The 20972-nt window shown below is 41.9% G+C and overlaps 1 protein-coding gene across 2 annotated transcripts; it reads right to left on the bottom strand.

Annotated features, from left to right (window-relative positions):
* Positions 1 to 95: 95 nt before the first annotated feature.
* Positions 96 to 20685, bottom strand: bbox1 (butyrobetaine (gamma), 2-oxoglutarate dioxygenase (gamma-butyrobetaine hydroxylase) 1). Of its 2 annotated transcripts, none has more exons than XM_076078748.1 (8): positions 20530 to 20685; positions 18307 to 18752; positions 16224 to 16341; positions 4140 to 4338; positions 3225 to 3330; positions 2851 to 3047; positions 2227 to 2393; positions 96 to 1598 (listed from the first exon to the last, which is right to left on the bottom strand). In XM_076078748.1, exons 2-8 carry the CDS (start codon positions 18709 to 18711, stop codon positions 1438 to 1440), a joined length of 1353 nt encoding a protein of 450 aa, XP_075934863.1. In that variant the 5' UTR covers positions 18712 to 18752; positions 20530 to 20685; the 3' UTR covers positions 96 to 1437. The 2 variants fall into 2 exon arrangements, with proteins under 2 accessions (XP_075934863.1, XP_075934864.1); XM_076078749.1 differs by having other exon boundaries at positions 16224 to 16338.
* Between the last annotated feature and the right edge of the window lie 287 nt (positions 20686 to 20972).

Raw genomic sequence — 20972 nt, 5'->3', positions numbered from 1 at the left:
CTCATCTCCCTCTGCCTGACCAACTCCACAAACGTCACAGGATCAACTCGCTTCTCAACTTGTTTTTACATTTTTAGACACATGAGAGCGGAGGATTTGTTTTTAAATGTTTTATTCAATGTACAAAATGCAAAAGCAAAGCCTTAAGCAGCCCCGGAGGCTAGATGAATACCATCATCTCATCACTGGTAGGCATGTCTGTGTTTTGGGGATTGTTCATCCATGTTAGGTTACATAGAAATATGTCAGTAAATTAGCAAAACTACAGAATAAATCGATCACAAAGCGTCCGTATCTACACTCGAGCACACTGTGCTGTTTAATTACATCATAAAAACATGTTCATGGGTATTTAAAGGATCAGTCTACTTATACAAGAGTTTTTTTTGATTACTCAATCCAGGTAACCATGCAGGTTGTCTTGCATCTTGGATGCTCGGGATACCTTTGTCTGAATCTTCCTGCTTCTCTGGATGCAGGTTTACAGGATCATCCAGAGAAGCGTGGCATCATTTCTGGAAAGACGAGTGAAAACGTCCACTCGTTATCAGCTAAGATATTTATATTTCTGGATAAACTAACGTGTTTTACACGGTTTACTGGTCTTAAAAAGATTCAGATTAAATCTGCAAAATCCGGAAATGCCGAAGCTCAAAACCTCAGCGGATAAAAGAAAAAGTTTCTGTGTGGCCCGAAGCCACCGAGGTTAATTAGAAAGCACACGTCTTCATCATTTGAAGCTGCAGATGCGTCACACTGCCACTTCTAGTACAGCTACTGTAGCTCAAGGCTGCATCTCCACAGAGTGAAGGGAAAGTCAAGGACACCATCCTTTGTTTTAGGCACACGACTGAACAGGAGAGGTAGCGAGATACTCTAGCAAAGACATCTACAGTAAGGGCACTCCCTCCTCCATCACGTTCTATACAGTAATAGTCACAGTGAGCAATAAGGTCAGACAATTGTAATTTGTAGGATAAATGAGTGATTTTAAGGTGGCCAGGTTGTCTTCAGACAAATATTCAACCAGAGAACTGGGAATGATCAATTTCTTAAAAAATATATAAACTGCACAATGTCTTTATAATAATGTGACACTCAGGAAAATGTATAAAACCTCGAAGTTAAATTTAAGCGTATAAAGCTGATTAGTCACTCGTCACTATGACTGAATCCAAAAGCACCTTTCAAACTTAAAAGAAAGGTGTTTTTATTATCTTTGCATTGAATCGTTGAATCTGTGTTACATGTTTGAAACTTTATATGTTGGAAAGCGTCCCTAGCTCTAAAATCATTTTGTAATTCATTTATGATTTGATGCTTTGCTACCTCAGAATCAGATTCTTTAGTATCTTCACCCTTTTTACCGTTTTGAGAGCAACATTCAGCTTAACTCTCAGTTTAAAGAAAAGAAAGGTTTGTCCGTGTTCCCGGAGCTCAAATGTTTCCGTGGACCGAGCTGCGGAGGATCCGGAGGCGAGACATGACTTCGTCCCAGTCCATGTAGGCGCCCTCGAGGTGCCGCGACCTGTCCGGCCGGCTCCTGTAGGTCCTCCGGCCGTGCAGCAGACGCCAGTTATCGAAGGTCAGCACGTCACCTGCAACACGACAGCACCAACACATCAGTCACGAAGGAGTGAGGTGTGTTTCATCTCATCCTGATTTCAGTGTGGAATGGAGTTTGTTAATGGAGAAATGCTTCTGTAACCTATTCGCTACACGAGTCACAAAACATGACAAAGAACACAACAAAAGCAGAAGTACATCCCTGTGCATCTTTTTTAAATGCAAACAAAACAATTTCCTGGTTAATTTGACCGTCACGTAAAAATAAATTTTAAAAAGCCGGCAGGTCGGGGGTTTATTCAGAAAAACAAGTTTCAACACCGTCGCCGTCAGATGCCGTTGGACGAGTTGTTCTAACAGGTTTGTTTGAAGGATCTCAGGGAGGCTTGAACCCCGCGTCGCCCCGCTATCACTCCTCCATCTCTGTCCTCTTGATGCTGCAGACTCTTTGCAGGGCAGTGATTATTCAGAGAGGGCTACACCACTCTCGAGGTCATTAGATTTGGTCCACAGTGACAGAGGGGACACTGACCGTCTGATGACAAAGATGTTGTTGCACGTCACCGTACCAGACCAGGATCCGTTTACTGAGTATCTACGACTAGGAGAGCTTTTTGTTGTTATGTTGCATGGGGAGGGTTTAGAGAGTTGCACACTGACCTGGAATCAATTTGTAGGTGACCATGTTCTCTCCTCGGTTTATGATATCCACATAGGCCCTCAGCGCTCTGTAGAAGGGCTGAACCTGATGCACGGGGAGGTCCAGCACCGAATCTCTGGTGGCGTTGTTGTAGTTTATCCTCACGACTCGGCCGGCGGCATCAACTCTGCTCAGAGAGGAGGAGGATGTCAAACCAACACATCGCACATTAATAAAGAAAGTAATCAATAGATTCATCAATGTGTTCCATGTCTGTGACCCAGAAAGGAGTTTTATTCACTGGACACATTAATTAAATATGAACTGATCTCGTCGGCTTCTTTAATTCTTCAGGTAAAGTATGTGGACAGATGGTTGTTCAAACAATATACTGTATATATTGTTACACAGTTTTGGTTTTGCCACATTGAGAATATTTGGACATAATTCTGAACAGCAGATGGCAGTGTCTCATTTCAAATCACTCCACCGCATCGATTTTTTTTTTTTTTTTTTTTTTAATGCACTTCTTTTAGACTCTTGCAAGGCCTTGAACACAGAGATAGTGTGTGTGTGTGTGTGTGTGTGTGTGTGTGTGTGTGTACACGTGAGAATGAAGCAGGTGATCTGACAGCCCGTCTTACTCGATGATGCACTTCTTGGCCTGCAGCATGAACTCGCAGTAGTCGACCCCCATGTCGGTGAAGTCCACGTGGGCCGAGGTGAGCGTCCCGAAGGCCTCCGGGTCTTCTCTCTGCAGCAGCTCGGCCATGTGGAAGCCGTCCACCATCTCGCTCTCCCCTCCTTCCTCAGCATCGCTGATGCAATGCAGCAACTGCACCTACAACACACACACGCCGCGCAAATGCTCCTTTATTTACAACTCTGAGGGCATAAAAGCCGAAACGCCAGCAGTCAAAACAAACCTGAAAGCAGCACATGAATGCATAAGTGACACCGTATCTGTTTAGTGTCGTTTAATGCTCTTTAGAGAGCGTATAAGTCAGATTTTACTCACTCCGGGTGCAAAGTGCAGTGCAGGGTAGTCTGTGTGGGGACTGAGCTTTCCTGAAGTGTAGGCTACATTGTTTGCCATGTGTTTGTCCTGGACCTGCCATGTGTGCCTGAAGACAAAGATAACATTCATTAATAAACTCCTAGTTCATTATTCAACTTTGGCTTTAGAAGATAAGCAGCAACCATTAGGCTGCGCGGAGGAGAAGAGGAGGGGATGATGAGAGGACATGAACTTAGCGGGAGCGTCACAGGACTGTAGTCCCTGAAGTAGACACTTCATTGAGACGCGGCAGCAGTCGAAGCTCTAATGAGGTAAAGTTATCTTCTCCGTTGCGTTCGCACGCCTCGTTTGGATGCCCGACTCGTAAAATGGTCTGGTTTCTGCGATGGCAGGCCTTCAGCTTCGGTCTGCAGTGACTTGACTTCCAGCAGTGTGAGCTCATGCGCTGGCAGAGGGTCGGCTTTACGCTCCAAACCTCTGTTCTGACTGAGTGCACCAGGTAATTCCTCCGGCTTAAAAGGAAAAGAAAAAGAAGCTGGAATGCTCTTGGGTTGTTTTCCCCGGTCTCTGTCTTCAAGTAATCAGCTCTGCAGTAAGTCAAAGTGATGAACTCTGGTGTGATGAAAGACAGACGCTCTGTAATCTTCACCATGGAAACCAGATCAATCAACGCTACAGAAAACGGACCATAACGTTAACGTGGTTAAGTGACAATCTGAGAACATCTTTCATCAAAATATCCAACTCGTTTCCTGCTTCTCTGGAGAAGGCTTGTAAATAAAAGGTCTTTTGTATTACATATTTTTTGCTAATAACGCTCTCTGAGCTCCGCTCCAGCTGAAATATGATCGGTGGAAAATGTAGCTGTTCAGGATTTCGTGGGGAGTCGATGGACGGACAGTCACGGGGTCTCACCCGTAGAACGTCAGCCGGAGATAGCCGATCCTCTCGGCGAGTCTGGCCACTACGCCTTGCTCCGCCGGCGCCCCCTTCAGGTGGACGACGCCAACGCGGCGCAGGGCCAAGAGCCAGTCCAGCGCGGCCTTGTCGTCGCGGAGGACCTCCTGGTAGTCGGCCGTGGGAACGCGCAGTTTGGAGTCCCAATAATAACGCTCTGAAACGAGAAAGAGGACATGGAAGAAACGTCACTTCATCTTAGTGGAGAGGTACATACAGGGGGAGGGGGGGGGGGGGGGGGTCGAGTGTCTGCAAAGCACCAACATGAGACATCAGTGTGTCTTTGTCCGGGTCTGTAGCTGCTCTGCATCACTTTTTTTTTTCTTTTCCACACAATACTGGTTATAAACTGTTAGCTTCTCGTGGAGTGAGAAGCTGCATGTTCTCCTTTAAACGCACATTTACTCCAACATTAACAAATCCCAACAACTGTTTCATTCAGCAAAGCATGTCGGCAGGTTTTAGCATCATGATTTAAAGCCACATTCAGAAATCACAACTACAGGTTTGGATTGACAAAGATACTGAATGTTTTCCACTGAAGACATTGTGTCCAGGGACCAGAGCCATCCGGGTGTGCAGCAGGAGTGAGCTCCAGCAGAGCGAGCGTGCCCATAACCTGAGATTTCCACACGTCACTACTTTTAGGAAACATTCTTTTCCCCGAGATGACGGAAAGAAAGTTGAATAATGTGCGGTGAGAGCTGTCTGGCGTGCTGAGGGCAAAATAAATCAAGCACACACACTTTCTATCGCTTTAAACATGATGAACGCGTGTGGCAGATGTTAACTAAATATTGAGAAAAAAGAAACAGTTTTGTATTTTGTCGCAAAAAGAGCAAACAATTCATTCATAACTCAATTGTTGGTCCCCTGTCTCTTTCATTTGAGACGTGCCAATGCATACGATAGCGTGCTCACTTCAAGACGAACAGCTCGCTGAGAAAATAAAATAACAAATCAGCCGGTCTCCGTCAGACAGACAGAAGTGGAAAGAAACCCTCCCACTGCTCTCCACCCAGCTGGCTCGACTCCCTTTTTCCATGCAGTCCGTCTCCAGTGACTTCCACAGAAACAGCTGCTAAGTGCATCGCAGGAGGAGGAGGAAGGGTTCAGGTGAGGAGCTTGTGTACCTCCCTGATGTTTGTGTCTCTTTTCAGTACCAAACAACTTCAAGAAGAAAACCCTCCAAACGGCTGCGTCACAGACGCACTGCAGCCAGCAGCAGATGGAGGACACACAGCAAAGGAGAGCTCGCACAACTTCACGCATAATTAATCATCCCCAAGTGTCTGAAACGTCGAAAGACGTCGAAAGACGTCGAAAGACGTTTGTCACAAACGATCAGCTTCTGGCCGCACAGTTCACAGGGAACCCCCCCTCGGCTTGGGGAATCAGAAACTGGAGAAAAGGTCAAGCCTGAATGTTACAATTGCTCTTGTGAAACTGGATCCGGGTGGGGGTTTTCTTTTGGGTGTCCCCCGTGACAAAGTGTCCACGCTGCTGGTCGCTGGCGGCGGTGTGCACACACATCAGCTGAGTCTCATTCTGAACACGCTCGCTGCTGCGGAGCGAGTTCACACCGAGGTCTGGCCGGCTTGAGCCGAGCATGAGAGCTTTGCACGGATATCTGTCTTCTTGTCTTGTAAGCGGCTCGTCGCGTGCGTTTGTTAAAATAGAAAAGGCGAATCACTAAATCTGAGATGTGAAGGATCACAAGGAATTTTACTGTCAGAAGAGATTAAAGAACAAATAAAGAGTCTTGTCGCCCGGACTGCTGTAGATACACATCTGGTCAAATGTAGAGCCGACAAAACAGAGCTTTGATGCTTGAGAAGTACATTTATTTAAATAATAATTCAGTGTTTAGTGGACCTTTGAGACCTTTGAAGTCTTGTTGGTTGTTGAAAGCTTCTGTTCTGTCGTGATTTTACAAGCTTTTTATTTTCTTATTGCTGCAGCATCGTACGTGTCATTTGATGTTGTTTTGTCTGCTTTTTATACTTGTTAAAATGCTTATGTGTTAATGCATTAGTGGTAATAATCCAGTGATGTAATATATATGAATAAAAACTCTAAAAGGGCCATTCTAATGAGATCTCTTACATATGACATTTAATCGATGTTGTGTTTTACATAAAAGCGCTGTTAATGAATTTATAATCACCGTTCTCTCAGCCACAGCAGGCTCTATAAAGCTCCACACACACACGCACACACGCACACACACACACACACACACACACACACACACACACACACACACACACACACACACACACACACAGAGTTAGCTGCTCGCTAACACAGTGGAGCATTTAGCAGCTGAAGAGCCAGAGATTCCCCTCAGGAGTTGGTGGAGACCAAAGAGAGTTATTACATTATCGCAATTCAAATATTGTAGATTTACATTCACCAAGTGGCCGAAACACGACTCCTTATGAAAGATAATGTTGCTCCGTGACTGCTGGACGTGTCAATGTTTAGTTTACAGCTTGCTTCTTATTGCAGGTTGAAGTTCATTTTGTGTAAAATCACTGCTGGTAGGGACACCTCTGACCTCTGACAGCCTGACGAGATAGTATATGTGCATGACCCCTCTCCTGCCCCCCCCCCCGTCTGCTCCAGTGGCTTTTCCAGATGAGGAAACCCGAAGCCGCGGCTCCTGCTGCCGTCATGGGAGTCTGGGCTTCTCCCCTCCACTGTGCTCTGTTGAAGCTCGCTCTCCTCTGCAGCTGGGAGCGCCTTCAAAAAGCTCCGTTTCAATCACCGCAGTTATCCAGAGAGCTGTTGTTTTGACTTGGTTAAGTTTTATCACAGAGCTCAGATCAGCTCCCTACAGTCAGTCTGTGGGCCTCAGCGGAGGCCTCAGAGCCACATCGGCAGGAAATTTGCTTTTTTGTTTTGCTTCAAGAATGAACTTTACAAATTAGTTTCAAGCTGCTGTTTATACTAAAAGCACATTTCAGACACAGTCCTGAAATAAAGTAAGATTGACTCAACCTGATTGGTTACATTACATCACCGTAAAAATACTTTAGACTGTTTCCATTTCATGCTGTTCTATATTGATGTTGTACTTTTTACGCCACTACATTTATTAGACAGCTGCAGTTACTTGTTACTTTACAAATGAAGATTTCATCCATAAATCATATGATAATCTGATAAAATATGACGTATTTTTAAAGATTAAACCACCAAACTGTAGCTGTATGACATGCATATGTAAACTGCAATGTTCCTCAGTAATAAATATCCAAATTTATGACACTCACAGAGAGCTATTCGTCTACATTATGAATACTTTTACTTTTATAAGTGACTGTTTCAATGCAGGAGTTTGACCTGAAACTGTTCTTATCTCGCAGTCTTTTCTGTACTTAAGTAACCGACCCGACTACTTCCTCCACCGCTAAATAACGACACTTTTGACGGACTTCCTCCTTGATCACAAAGCAGTAAATCCTTAAGTGGGTTCCAGCTCTGTTGATGCACGTGTTGAGGGAACACAGAGGACTTAAAGCAGGTTGTTGGTGTTTTTACCCCCAACTCAGCTTGTTAACAGCAAGAACAAAGTCTGCTTAATGAATACTGATTAGTGTTCTTGCAGCCGTGACATTACCATACGGCCAACATGTTGCCTTCATTAGTCTTAATCTGTTACACAACTTGCTGAACTAAATTAGTCTGCCGAACTCAGAGCAACTACATTACTTGTTTAAGGAGGGAATAGCAACAACGTGTTATATATATATATATATATATATATATATATATATATATATATATATATATATATATATATATATATATATATATATATATATATATATATATATATATATATATATATATATATATATATATATATATATATATATATATATATATATATATCTCTGTCTATTCAATGATTCTTTCCCCCGATTAACAGTTAAAATGTGCTTATGACAAAAATATTTACTTCAAAACTTTTTTTAAAGTAACTAAAGAAAAGCTTTAGTGGTAAAAAAGAAAACATTTCTGTCTTTGATCGCCTTCATAAAAGTTTAAATTGTGAGAAGTTGACATTTGAAAAATAAAAGAGAAACTGTGCTCCTAGTTATATTCCATTCAACAATTAGCATGTGTGTTTACCCAGTGTGCATAATGCGTGTGTGTGTGTGTCAATGCAGCTGCAAGAAAACTCCCTCCACCCAGTCAATAAACACCTTTATCTGTGAAACATACCTGGATGACAGAGCAGCCAACCTCTGCACTCACAGTACGGAGGAGACAGAGTGAGCAGTGTTTTCTCACTGGACACACACACACACACACACACACACACACACACCCCCCCTTTAGCCTTCCCCAAATTCTACTGAGCCTTGTAGTTTGTCAAACGTTGTCCCTTTGGCCAACTTCTACTCGATGCTTTCAGTATTATTCAAAGCCGGAGGTCTGGCTGAGCAGAGGAACGAAAAATCTAAATCATTATAATCACCCAGCTTTCTATGCAGTCTGGTGTAAAGGTGTTGAGATGACAAAGAGAGAGGATTTAACCCAAATATAGTTGATCCGTGAAGGATACAGGAATATACTGTGAAAAAAATAACTGTGTGTGTGTGTGAAAAACAGTGCTATTTGTTGAAAGGAGGCCTAATTTCCCTGGAAAAAGACATCTGATATGTGGAGGCTTTAGCCGACCACCGGTATGTTGGACAGATCTGAGTCTAGCAGCGCTTCACGATGAGAAAAGCTCATTTAGACGAATGAACGCTTACAGTTTAGATTCCTCAAATTCCATTGATAACACGCCACACGCACACGCACACGCACACGCACACGCACACGCACATGTAAGCACATGTTCGGAAAAGACGGTTAAGCTGAAGCTGTAAATGATGTGTGACCGGACCGTCAGGTTTTGGAAAACAGTTTTTTTCCACGGATGGACCTCCGCCGCTTTGAGTCACAGGTATGTGCAGATATACACGTGCTTTGCAAATCACTGACAAATGCATGCAAGTAGCAAAGTAGTGTGAGAGACGACTATGAAGCAGAATGCAGAACTTGATCTAAAAAAAAAAAGAAATAAAAATAAAGATTTAAGTTAAAAAAATTGAATAAGAACGTCATGGCATAAAAATGCAAACCGGCTCACAGTTGAATGTCTTCTCCAACCAGTCGTGATGTAGTTTACGTCCATGTCTGTCCAAAATGTCATCACTTCATCGTTTTATCTTATTAGATATTTGTGCGAAAATGTCATAATTAGCATATCAATTCCTGATTCATGGCCAAGAATCAGAGTGACCTTTGACCACCAAATTCTAATCAGTTCATCATCATGTTTCTGAGATATGGAGAACGGGATGTATGGACGCATCTGAAAACCTAAAAAAATTAACTTTAAACTGACTAAAAGCCGGCCTAAAATTCAAAGATACATTCAAAGATACCAGCATGCACCACTCACAGAAGGTCCTTCGGCAGACACAGGTGTGCAGTCCGCTCTGTTCACACGACACCGGGTGTCCGAGTAGGCAGAAGTATCGACACGCGCAAACTGCTCGTGGTCATAAACGTTCATCCACAAAGAGAAATTCAAAAGATCCTCGTGATAACGCGTCACTGACCTCCATGGCTAAGTGGATGTGGACAGTAGGATTTGAGTTTAATGGTTTGGAACATTCGAGCTAAAAGCTGCAAGACAAAATGTTTTCACCACGCACCTGAAAAACAATAAAAGCTTCTTCCAAAGTACGACTCTCTATAGATTCATAGGTAAATCTGTACAGAAACATGCAACGAGAGTAAGCCCTTGAGAACGGGAGCGATGTTTGCGCTTCCTCTGGTCCTCAGGCAGTAGAGCGCTGGATCAACTTGATCTGATTTATGACAGATTGAGGTATTACACTTGTCAGGGTCTGCTATAGATCATCTGTCTTGGTTGGTATCTAAATGTATTACCTACTGCAGCAAATAGTGCCACAGTGTCCTATAAAGTACACTGCTGGGGAACATTCGCCACCTCGTATTTAGGGCACGCGTGACCTATGTGAGACCGACTTCACAGGGATTCTCACAATGCTCCGATTGGTTAGGACCAGATAGTTGAGAGCAGGGAGGTATTTATTCTAACGCTGAAGATTAGATATTTTTCATGTTTTTTGGCTGCGACTAGTAAAAGGAGCTGTGTTTTTTTTGGCAGGTCAGAGGAAGATGTAACAGGAGCAGCTGTTGCAGTGAGAGAAATCTCATCGCACCTTCAGTGTCGTCATTCTGTCAATCTCTTAACACATTACCCGTTAATTCATTTCATGAAGTCCTTTCGGAGCTTCGTAAGATTTTACATACTTTGTATTCTGAAACTCTTGGACTAAACTACACCGTGAGGAGCCACAGACTGTCAAACTCCTGTGTCAAAGGTCAAGAATGAACTCTCTAGAATGTTATCATTGAATCTGTTATTATCGTACTGTTTACTTTTTACTGATGGCTTCATATGACAGCAACAGTATTGATCAATACAAGTGTTTAAGCACCAGGGAAAGGAAATTAAGAACAAAAGAAGGTCCGCTTCCACACTCCCCCCCCCCCCCTACTTCCAGCCCTCTTTCTCGGACCACACCCATCTTCAAACTCAGCCTTCATTATGAGCTCGACTAAACACACCTTTAAAGTTTCGTGATGCCAAATCAGGCATGAAGGCATAAACCCTCAACCTTCATTTTGATATCGACTACACACCGGTTAAGCTTCCCGACTGCTCGGGTTGGAACGCTTTCGCGATGACAAAATCTTTCTACAGATAAACACACACAGACTCAACAAGTAGAAACAATAGCAGTGTTGCTGTTAATAAGAAGGATAAAATAAACTTTATTAAATCGTCTTATCAGAAACACGGAGCACAATTTGAGTTTGTGTTCTGCTACTAAAATACAAAATTAGCAATCTACTAGAGGGCCATGAGGTACAAAAACCTTCTGCAAATGAGTGAAGTAAACAGGCTTTGACCTGCAGAGCAGCAAGAAATGGGAAAGGGAGGCCAAAGAAGGCCGGGCGGTGGTACTTACCCCCATTAGCACAACTTGCTGCAGTTATTCTAAGTGATCACAGCAAATGACTCAACTTGTCGCGGAAATGCCATTATGCCCCATTGAGGATCAGCGATTCAAACAGTTTACTCATCAGAGAAGGCTAGAAGACGGACTCCTTTTACAAACTACCGATGTGAGCTGGTGGGTGAGTGTGTGAGAAATGGCTGGGAGCTGTGTGTTTGGGCATATTTCTACAAATTCTGAAACTCCATTTAACCTGTTTCACATCCCTCTTTTAAATACCAGTCACATGAAATTAGTCATGATTCCCTCCCCGACTAAATAAACATGACAAGCGCAAAATGGGAGGCCCCGAGACGATGACACGATTCAAATATGAAAAGCATCTGGCAGGCGTATCTGACTGGTGAAAGGGAGAGTCGTTGAAGATAAGGTCGTGAGGGGCGCAGCGTAGCTGTCAGACGAAAAGCTTGTATGTCCAAAACTGTTATTTTTCAGGAAATATGACAAACTGTGTTAATAATTGTACACTGCATCGTCAAAGTTGTGCACTGTGTCCTATATGGTCAGATACTTGCATGTGTCATCATATTAGCAATATTTGACCCAAGCGACAACCATTTGTTCTTAAAAGTGAAGCCAATGCTTAAGTGCCCTAAACCTGCATTCTCTCTAGTGTCCATCAGGGGGCGACTCCTCTGGTTGTATAGAAGTCTATGAGAGGATGACTCTACTTCTCTCTTGATTTATTCCCTCAGTAAACATTGTAAACATGAGTTTATGGTCTCAATCTCTAGTTTCAAGTCTTCTTCAATACAGGATGATGTTCATTTAGTAGATTATGGTCCATTTAGACTCAAACAGAGCATAAAGCAGGGGATGCTTTAGGGCGGGGCTAATGTGATTGACAGGTCACTCCCACAGCATTGTCAGTGTTTTCGATTTAACCCCCGTCACAGTGTGTTATCAGTTCATGGAAGTTCATTCTAACATTCTGGTCACCGAAAAATGTCTCTTATTCAGCGTTCTGTTGTCCTTAGTTCTACCCTCTCGTGTCACTTTGGGTTGCAAAAAAACAAGATGGCGACGGCCAAAATGCTGACCTCGAGGCTTCAAAAACAGAAGTCCACAAACCAATGGGTGATCTCACGGTGACTACGTCCACTGCTTATATGTCCGTCAATGATTAGAACGGGCACTCAGCCGCTGAGGTCCCTTTGCTAGCTAGCTGCGCTAGTCTCCTCAGCAAAAACTTTCATCTCAGATTGTTAACACTAGAGCTGGATGATGAATGGGTACACTGCACAGTTTTAACTGAGCATGGAGTTCCGTGGCTCTCGGTCGAAGCCGCAAGCCGCTTTCACCCCACGCCTTTCCAAGCCGACCCAGAGCCAGCGGTCAGGGCGCCGCATAGAGGAAATGTGGCTCAGGGGGGCCAGCCAGCACTGGGGAGAGGTCTCATGAGGAGATCCTCCCACACCGAGCAGCCGTCTTCTGACCCGCCTAGTTGAATCCCCCCAAAATTCCTGCCAATCCAAGTAGCGGATGTTGAGAGATTTAACAGGATATACATATATATATATATATATATATATATATATATATATATATATATATACATATATATATATATATATATATATATATATATATACATATATATATATATATATATATATATATATATATATATATATATATATATATATATATATATATATATATATATATATATATATATATATATATATATATACACATATATATATATATATATATATATATACACATATATATATATATATATATATATATATATATATATATATATATATATATATATATATATATATATATATATATATATATATACACATATATATATATATATATATATATATACACATATATATATATATACACATATATATATATATATATATATATATATATATATATATATACACATATATATATATATATATATATATATATATATATATATATATATACACACATATATATATATATATATATATATATATATATATATATATATATATATATATATATATATATATATATATATATATATATATATATATATATATATATATATATATATATATATATATATACACATATATATATATATATATATATATATATATACGACAAGTAAGGGCATCCCTTCAAGTTACTACAGTTCATCCCGAGGGTAACATAAAGGTTTGAATCAAAATTTATGGAAATCTGTCCAGTAGTGAATGGACATTTCCGACCGACAGACGCGTCGTTATCAATTCACACTGCTTTTTCTTGGCAAGACCCGCCCTGCGCAGCATTCGAGGGCTAGGATTGGCCGGGCATCCATGCTCGCCGAGGTACCGGATAGTTGATTCGTTCAGGTCCCATACCCGTTAACCAATGGTCTATCCTGACCCTTACTACTGGAGGTTGATGCCTGATCTTAACCTCGACCCAACAGACATTGCCAGCCCTGGAGCCATGCCACTACCTTGACGAAAAACAACAACAACCATGCGGGGGACTGAACTGGCTTCCTGTAGTTCATGCCCTTTGAAAATAAAACGATACCCGAATGAAGGCAGGCCCAAAGAAGAGGCAGCCCGACTGTCTAACAATATGTTCTTTTGCAAAAAAAAACGTAAAAAACCCAGCAAAGCTACCAAACATCTTCTAAATTGCTAAAAATATCGTGTCCAAACAATAACAACTGTATATTGGGATATTAGAGACTGTCTGTAAGAGCTCCTCCGTCTCAAACACCAGGCAGTTTGAGGTTACATTCCTGGTTACACACACCTACATGCTCGGGGATTTGTTCGTTCCCAAGGAAGGAAACACTGACAACGGTGAGCTTGTGTTTGGTAAGAACATGCAGACCTGTTCTTGACCCTGACTCTTGAATCAGTTTTCCATATGGCAGAAGCATTAGGGGGTCTGAATGAGACTCGCATGTATACCGATGTCAGCCTTTAAGAAGCTTCGCTGCTTTATCGCTGTTCACATGCAACCACATGTGCAAGGACAATAAACTAGAGATGTTAACAAATCACATGTGCATCCAATACGCTACAGCAGACATTTGAAAATAAAAGGAGGAACTGAAGAACTGACTGGAAAGTCATTTAAAAGTAAAATCTTCTGTCTGAGAATGATGGAAAACACGTTCTATATTTGTGTGTAATACAGATTTAAAAGTTTTCAATATCATGAAATAAGTGTCCTTGAATAGTACCATTTCCATGTCTCACTCCAATAATAGCTGCCGCTGAGCTACATACTGCGGTTTGAGTTACACGACTCCATAGAAACGGTAAAAGCAGAAGAAAAAAACATTAGCTCGGCCATGAAAGCGGGAGGCTGAATAATACCCCCAGAGCTCCAATTTTCATATTGACCTCGCAGTGTCCCACGTGCGCTTCACTTTCACCGTTGAGAGTGCTTTAACAGGCATACTCGGGCCTGTAACATCTAGGTGCACGGCATGAAAAAGGAAACAGAAATTCAAACTGTGGACTACGCTTCAGTTAGTTTACGTCACGGAGAAGTAAAGAGCGAGAACAGGAGCCAAAATCCTCCCAAGTGAACGTTCATCATCCATCTTTTTTTGAGAAAGTAGAACTTTTTCCGGGTATTTTTTTCGGTGCAAGGAATTTTAGGCAGGAGGAAATAATTAAACCCAGACAGAGAGAGTGTGTGTGTGTCTGTGTGTGTGTGCAACATCATCTTGTATTGTGTTTTGGTGTTTGAGCTTCTTCGTCTTCCAGGAGCACTCCTGGCTCCGATAATCTACTCCATATAATGACTATCTGTCTGTAAATTCTCATGAGGGGGATCTGTTTACCCTTCAACATGAATGGAAAGGTTCTGCAACACACACACACACACACACACACACACACACACACACACACACACACACACACACTAGTCTAATCAGTCTGGAATCGAGCAGGAGCCACTCAGCCCTGTGGGTCCTTCAGGACCACGTGTGTGTGTGTGTGTGTGTGTGTGTACACAATCCCGACTACAGTCCATCCCCCGCGCCGCTGAAACGCTGCTACCTTGTTCCACGGCTTAATTTTCTCCTCTGCTGTCTGGCAGACTGTAAAATGTACTGGGTCATTGTAAATGTGCTGTAAAATGAGTTCTCTTTCCAGTATTTAGAAGAAGAAAAAAAAAAAAAACTTCCTCCTTAACAACCCTGTTATGGTACCGAGTAAGAAAATGTGCGGAAAGGAGAGTTTTTTTCTATTACTTTGGCCGTCTCTTTTTTAAATTTATTATAAATTTGCAACCAAAAGTGACACGAGACGATAGAGCTAGTTACAACAGAGCGCTGAATAAAACATTTTTAGGCAACCAAAATGTTACAATTAACTTTCGTCAACTGAAAACACGGACAACTCCCAGACCGGACGAAGCAACCTGTCAATCACGAGTGTATCCAGAGTGAAATATAATGTTCATAACTGTGAAAGTATGACCGTATGGAAAGTGTTGTGCGTGGCGAGCTTCAACGGCCTGCTTGTTTGTTTTTCATGTAATGAAATTACTGTTCTCAGAAATGCCGTAAATCATGAGTGTTTGTTCATCCTGTTAATTCTAAGACAGCTGCGTTGTGATTTATGGCCTCCTATAAAAACCATCTATTTGATCGATAACAGGGTAATCAATTAGAAAGTATTAATTCGTTTCAGACCAGTGCAGTCCAATCAGTACAGGCCCCTTTGTCAGCAGTCTGAATGCATTATGTGTATTAATTTTTAATTTATAAGTACAGCACCACTGTCTTACCACTTACACATTATAAATACATTTGGGGGGAGATGAGTGATTTCCAGCTAGCAGCAGCTATACCTACATTTAGGGTGTGGTCCTCAATTCATTCCCTTACATGAAATTCTAAAATGCCGACTCATGCTTTCAAATTCAGATGGACAAAATAAAAAGCTGGACTCACCGTTGAGGAAAAGCTCTTCTTTTAATGCTTGTCTGGCAGCAGCAGAGAAGCAGCGTTTCTTCAGCCACTCTGCGTCAAACACACTGGTGTGCTGGTCAGGCCACGCAATGGACACCTGCTGAGAGACATGAACGCTTATTGATCCCGATTGAACCCTTCGCTAAGCCCCGCCCCTCGCTGCTACTCCGTCAAGCTGTCGGAGCTACCATGGAGCCCACACTGTCACTAACTGCACTCCATGAAGTATTGACGATTTTCTTGGAAAAAGTGATTTTTAGAGAGAAGCAGACAGAAGGGTCTAATATAAGGATATATCCAGGATGTCTAACTGATTCAGCAGCCAACACAAGTTTAAAAAACAATGCTAGCAGCAGCAAGCAGTGTGAAATAAAGTTTTACTGATGATCGTTGTCCACTAATATTCAGTAAAATATGCGATCAGGACGTCGGCATTTATGCTTTTCTAGTCGCCGATCTCTGATAATGTTACATCGTACACAAACAGTCTGTGTTTAAATTGAGAGGACGATGGCAGCATCGCTAACGGCCAACGAACGAAGGTTGCGTTCAGTTACATTATGATGCGTTCAGGCTCTGTTCAGTGACAATGAGTATTGGGCGAAGGTAAATTATAACGTTGTCATGATGTGTTCACGTGAAATCTCGTAAAATGCAGTGTTGGTGAGAAACTTTAATAAATCCAGTTGTTTGAAGGAGATGTTTTCACAACAAAATAAATATATATTAGAGATGAATTATGACCTGTTAAACTTCCTAACACGCGCTCCATACATCTTATAATACATCATTAAAACTACTGAAGACAAGATTTGTTTATTTCCTAATCATTTGAATTGTGTCTTATATGAGAAAAAAACCCTATAAATGACTATAACAAAGGATATCATTTAGGATGTTTGATGGTTTACAGACTTCATTTACGTATATATATGTGTATATTTAGTGTACCTTCAGTAGCTAGCCTAGCATAGAAGTGCTAACGTAAGTTAATGATATGCTAACACACTCGGCTAATGTTAGCTCCACAGGTTTCTACGTAGGAAGATAATAATTTAGAAATGTATATCTCCTTCTAACCTCTCCGAGTATCACTGTTACACAACATTTAACCATGACGAGCTGAGAAATTCACAAAACCAGCCTGACAATGAAGAAAATCTGAAAACATCAAATGAAAAGATTGGATTCGTATGTCCACCATCTGCTGTTTCTAAACTGTTTGTTTTGGCCCATGCAGCTATCTAATCTTCTCTATAGCCACAAGCCAGCGTGAAGACATTAACACATGTTTACTATAATACTCGATCAGCGAGTGAATCTTGATACAGGAAACATAATTACATACATTTCTTGTCGACATAAGCAAATGGCACACAGTAGCTTGGCAGCACTATCGTGTCAAAGCAATCCGTTTATAGCCGTGTCCCACTTCAGGGACCTCTGAAGGATGCAGCATTCAAGAGCTGGTTGATTTGGAGGACTTGAAGGTCAGAATGAACGTGTGCTTCTGCCGAAATGAGATTGTCTAACCTCGCAGTTCATCAACAGGCAGTTGCCCTCAAACAGTCAAACCAAAGTGTAAATGCCATTAGTCAACTGGAACAAGTTTCATGAAACTTTTACACAACGTTAAATAAAAACAAGATGCAAGAGGAGGAACAGCCGTTGATTCTTCCATTTGAGAAGATGGAAGTCAAATGTTTGACATTATTTCTTGGAAAGTGACCTAAACTGCTAATAAGACGATCAAAATATTTGCTGATTAATTTGCTGTTGATGAATTAAGTGATTTATCAACTCTCATGTCAATAAATCTTGACCGTAGAGAGTCAAACCCGTAGAAGTAGAACAGGAGTAGAACGCTGATTGAACAGTTTTCTGTGGTTATTTGACCACTATGTAACACAACTTCACTCATTCACTCTGTCTCTACGCTTCTTAACCTCACTACTCTACTGCTCGCTTAAGTCTTTTCTGCAAAAACTCACCTCAGGGTTTGATATAGAACGTCGTACTGAGCACGTGAACCCTGACGAACGAGTCTGATAATGGCGCGGCCTACCTTGTTGTCGTTGGTGACCTCAACGACGTCGACTCCAGTGTGGATGTCAAGATCAGACATCAACAGGTTCCGGGCCTGAGCGGAGTCCAGCGTACACAGCGGACACTGGCAGTTGTCTCTCAGCCAGGTGAACGGATACAGACTGTGGCCTCCATCCTCCCACTCCACCTCCATCATCCGCTTCTCATCCAGAGCCCGGACGTTCCTCACTGAGTGTTGAGCCAGAGGGAGGGAGGCAGACCCCAGCGTCTGCTGCCTGCGAAGCTGCATTGAAGTCAGGCAGGAGGGTAGTGGACTTGCAGCCCGTCCTGGTCTACGACAAGCCCTCAGAGCCTGGCAGGCCGTCGCAGAGGTGCTCCTCTGCAGGGCGGGCAGGGCGAGACGTGAAAATGTACTCATCCACATTTCAGCCAACTAGGTCTCCAGATCAGAGAGGGCCTCCAACACTGCAGTTAATGAGAAAGGAAGGCCATAAAATGAAAGAAGGGAGAGACAGCGAGTGCGATTACTGCGTCACTCAGGTGTCAGGACAGCGGCAAGGGAGCGGCACTCGTTCAGCACCCGTCAAGAAGCTGCCGAGCTGAGAGGGCGGAGCCACATTTACTGGGAGCACCCATTGTTGTTACATGTCAGCTGAGCCACCTCTGTACACATCCTTAAAAGTGTAACCATGTTGTAGTTATTTAAGTATGATTTCGCTGGTTTTGAAACAAAAAGGAATAAAATACATAATAAAATGAAGTAAATTAACTAAAAAAGGCTGGTATATTATAAATATTAAGGTATATATTATGAAGTGGAATGTAGTAGTAGCAAAACAATATTCCGTTTTGTACAGCAGTATTGCATATTGTAATTATTAAGTCTACAAATAGGCCTACATTAGGCCCACACTATCTATCTGTCTGTCTGTCGGTCAGTACTCGCCGCTGTCCTGACAGACGCTTGGCCACAGACTTGTGGCACAAGGAGGATCTCGGCCTTTCTGGAGAAAGGGGTGTATAATAAAACAACTGTATCAAGTTACCAACATCAGGAGTAACCTATTAAAGGTAAATGTACTTATGTCACAGTTCTCAGCAAATAAATTGTCTGTGTGGCATATAATTAAATTTAACTAATGTGAAAAAGGTTAAATAATGCAGCAGTTTGTGACTTTAATTCTAACACCCCATTTAAGAAGCAACGTTTTGGCTTTGAACAAAACCAAAATCATTGGGTACAGTTGAAAATGTGAGCTTTCTCACAGGGGCTTTGGGAAGTTGTGACCGGAGTATTTTTCGTACATAAGTCTGGTCTGCTGACTGTGTGCTGGTAAGATCTGGACAAAGCTGCTGTGCAAAACAGGAGCATTATTTTAAGAAACACATATTCAAAGTGTGCTGTGATCAGTAATCCTGCACCTGTGTACGGATTTGTTGAGCCATGTGGCTTATAGTAGCCCCCAAAAATGATGAAAACTAAAACTAGGGCTGCAACTGACTGCATAAATAAACTGGTCTACAGTTTGCTGTGTTTTTTTTTTTCTTAAATCAGAAAAAGTGATGTCATCATATGTCTGACCAACAGTCCAAAACCCAAATATATTCCAAGTCACTATAATACTGAGACGAGGAAAAGCTGTAAATACTCACATTTCTGTAGTATTTTAAACCCAATACATGGTCTAGCTTCGCTTCGTCTTAAAGTGTGCTTGTTTGCACAGGTGTTGAGCTAAATGTAGCAGCCTCTAGTGACGTATATCGTTAAAAAGAACCCTTTCATTCCAGTTTCCTTAAAACTACCAACACAGCTATTTACGATGTGACGTCACAGATTGGCACACAAACATGACGTTACATCCATTAAAAACCAAAACAGAGACACAAGAGCCAAGTTAACCCGGAGTGTAGTTCACTTGTTACATCGAGGTGCTGACAACATCTTCACTGATAAATAAACAGTCGTTTCGTTTCAAACTGCGACCGGAAATCACATAAAAGAAGTAGGCGAAGAAGAAGAAGAGTAGCTTTCTAAAGCAGGAGCTAACCTGCTAGCTTAAGCTAGTTGACGCATGCGCTGTACATGTATATATATATATATATATATAGCTTATATTTATCACACTTTCAGTTTCAAAGCTAACAAGAGAGGCTAACCTTCCGCCACAGTTGGGTTTACCGGCTTTTTAACGTTCGTGTATTAAAGTGGCATCAAAAAGCCGTCAAAGTGTTTTAACGTTACCTGTGTTTATATATATTTTGGGTTCCTCTTCCCCACGAGCGTCGCCACTGATGCCGCTGTCTGGACCAGTGTGTGTGTGTGTGTGTGAGAGAGAGAGAGGAAGTAGGTGAAAGGTTGATCCTACGAGGATGACATAATCACCGCGAGACCGTTGCTGTATTGTTCACTCCTACGCCAACACTGGTGTGTTAATAAACAAGTAGTGATCAAGTACTGCTACAATGGCAGCTTATCTAGGAGGACAACATTTTAGCCTTGACGCAATTGAGGATAACATTTGTTAAATAGCGTTAAAACACAAGGAACATGTGAGTTGAACAATAACCCCAATCCTGAATAAGAAAGACATCGACCTGCTGGTGGTTCTAGATGAGAAAGGCATTACCAAAATCATTGGTTTATCCTCTGGGGACCTTGAATTGGCTTTTTTTTTTAGCAAGCAA

This window comes from Anarhichas minor, unplaced genomic scaffold (assembly GCF_050575085.1).
Source record: "Anarhichas minor isolate MPS153535 unplaced genomic scaffold, ASM5057508v1 ptg000067l, whole genome shotgun sequence".
Lineage (NCBI taxonomy): Eukaryota > Metazoa > Chordata > Actinopteri > Perciformes > Anarhichadidae > Anarhichas > Anarhichas minor.
Note: the sequence above shows the minus strand (reverse complement) of the source record. Positions and strands in the feature narration are given on the sequence as shown.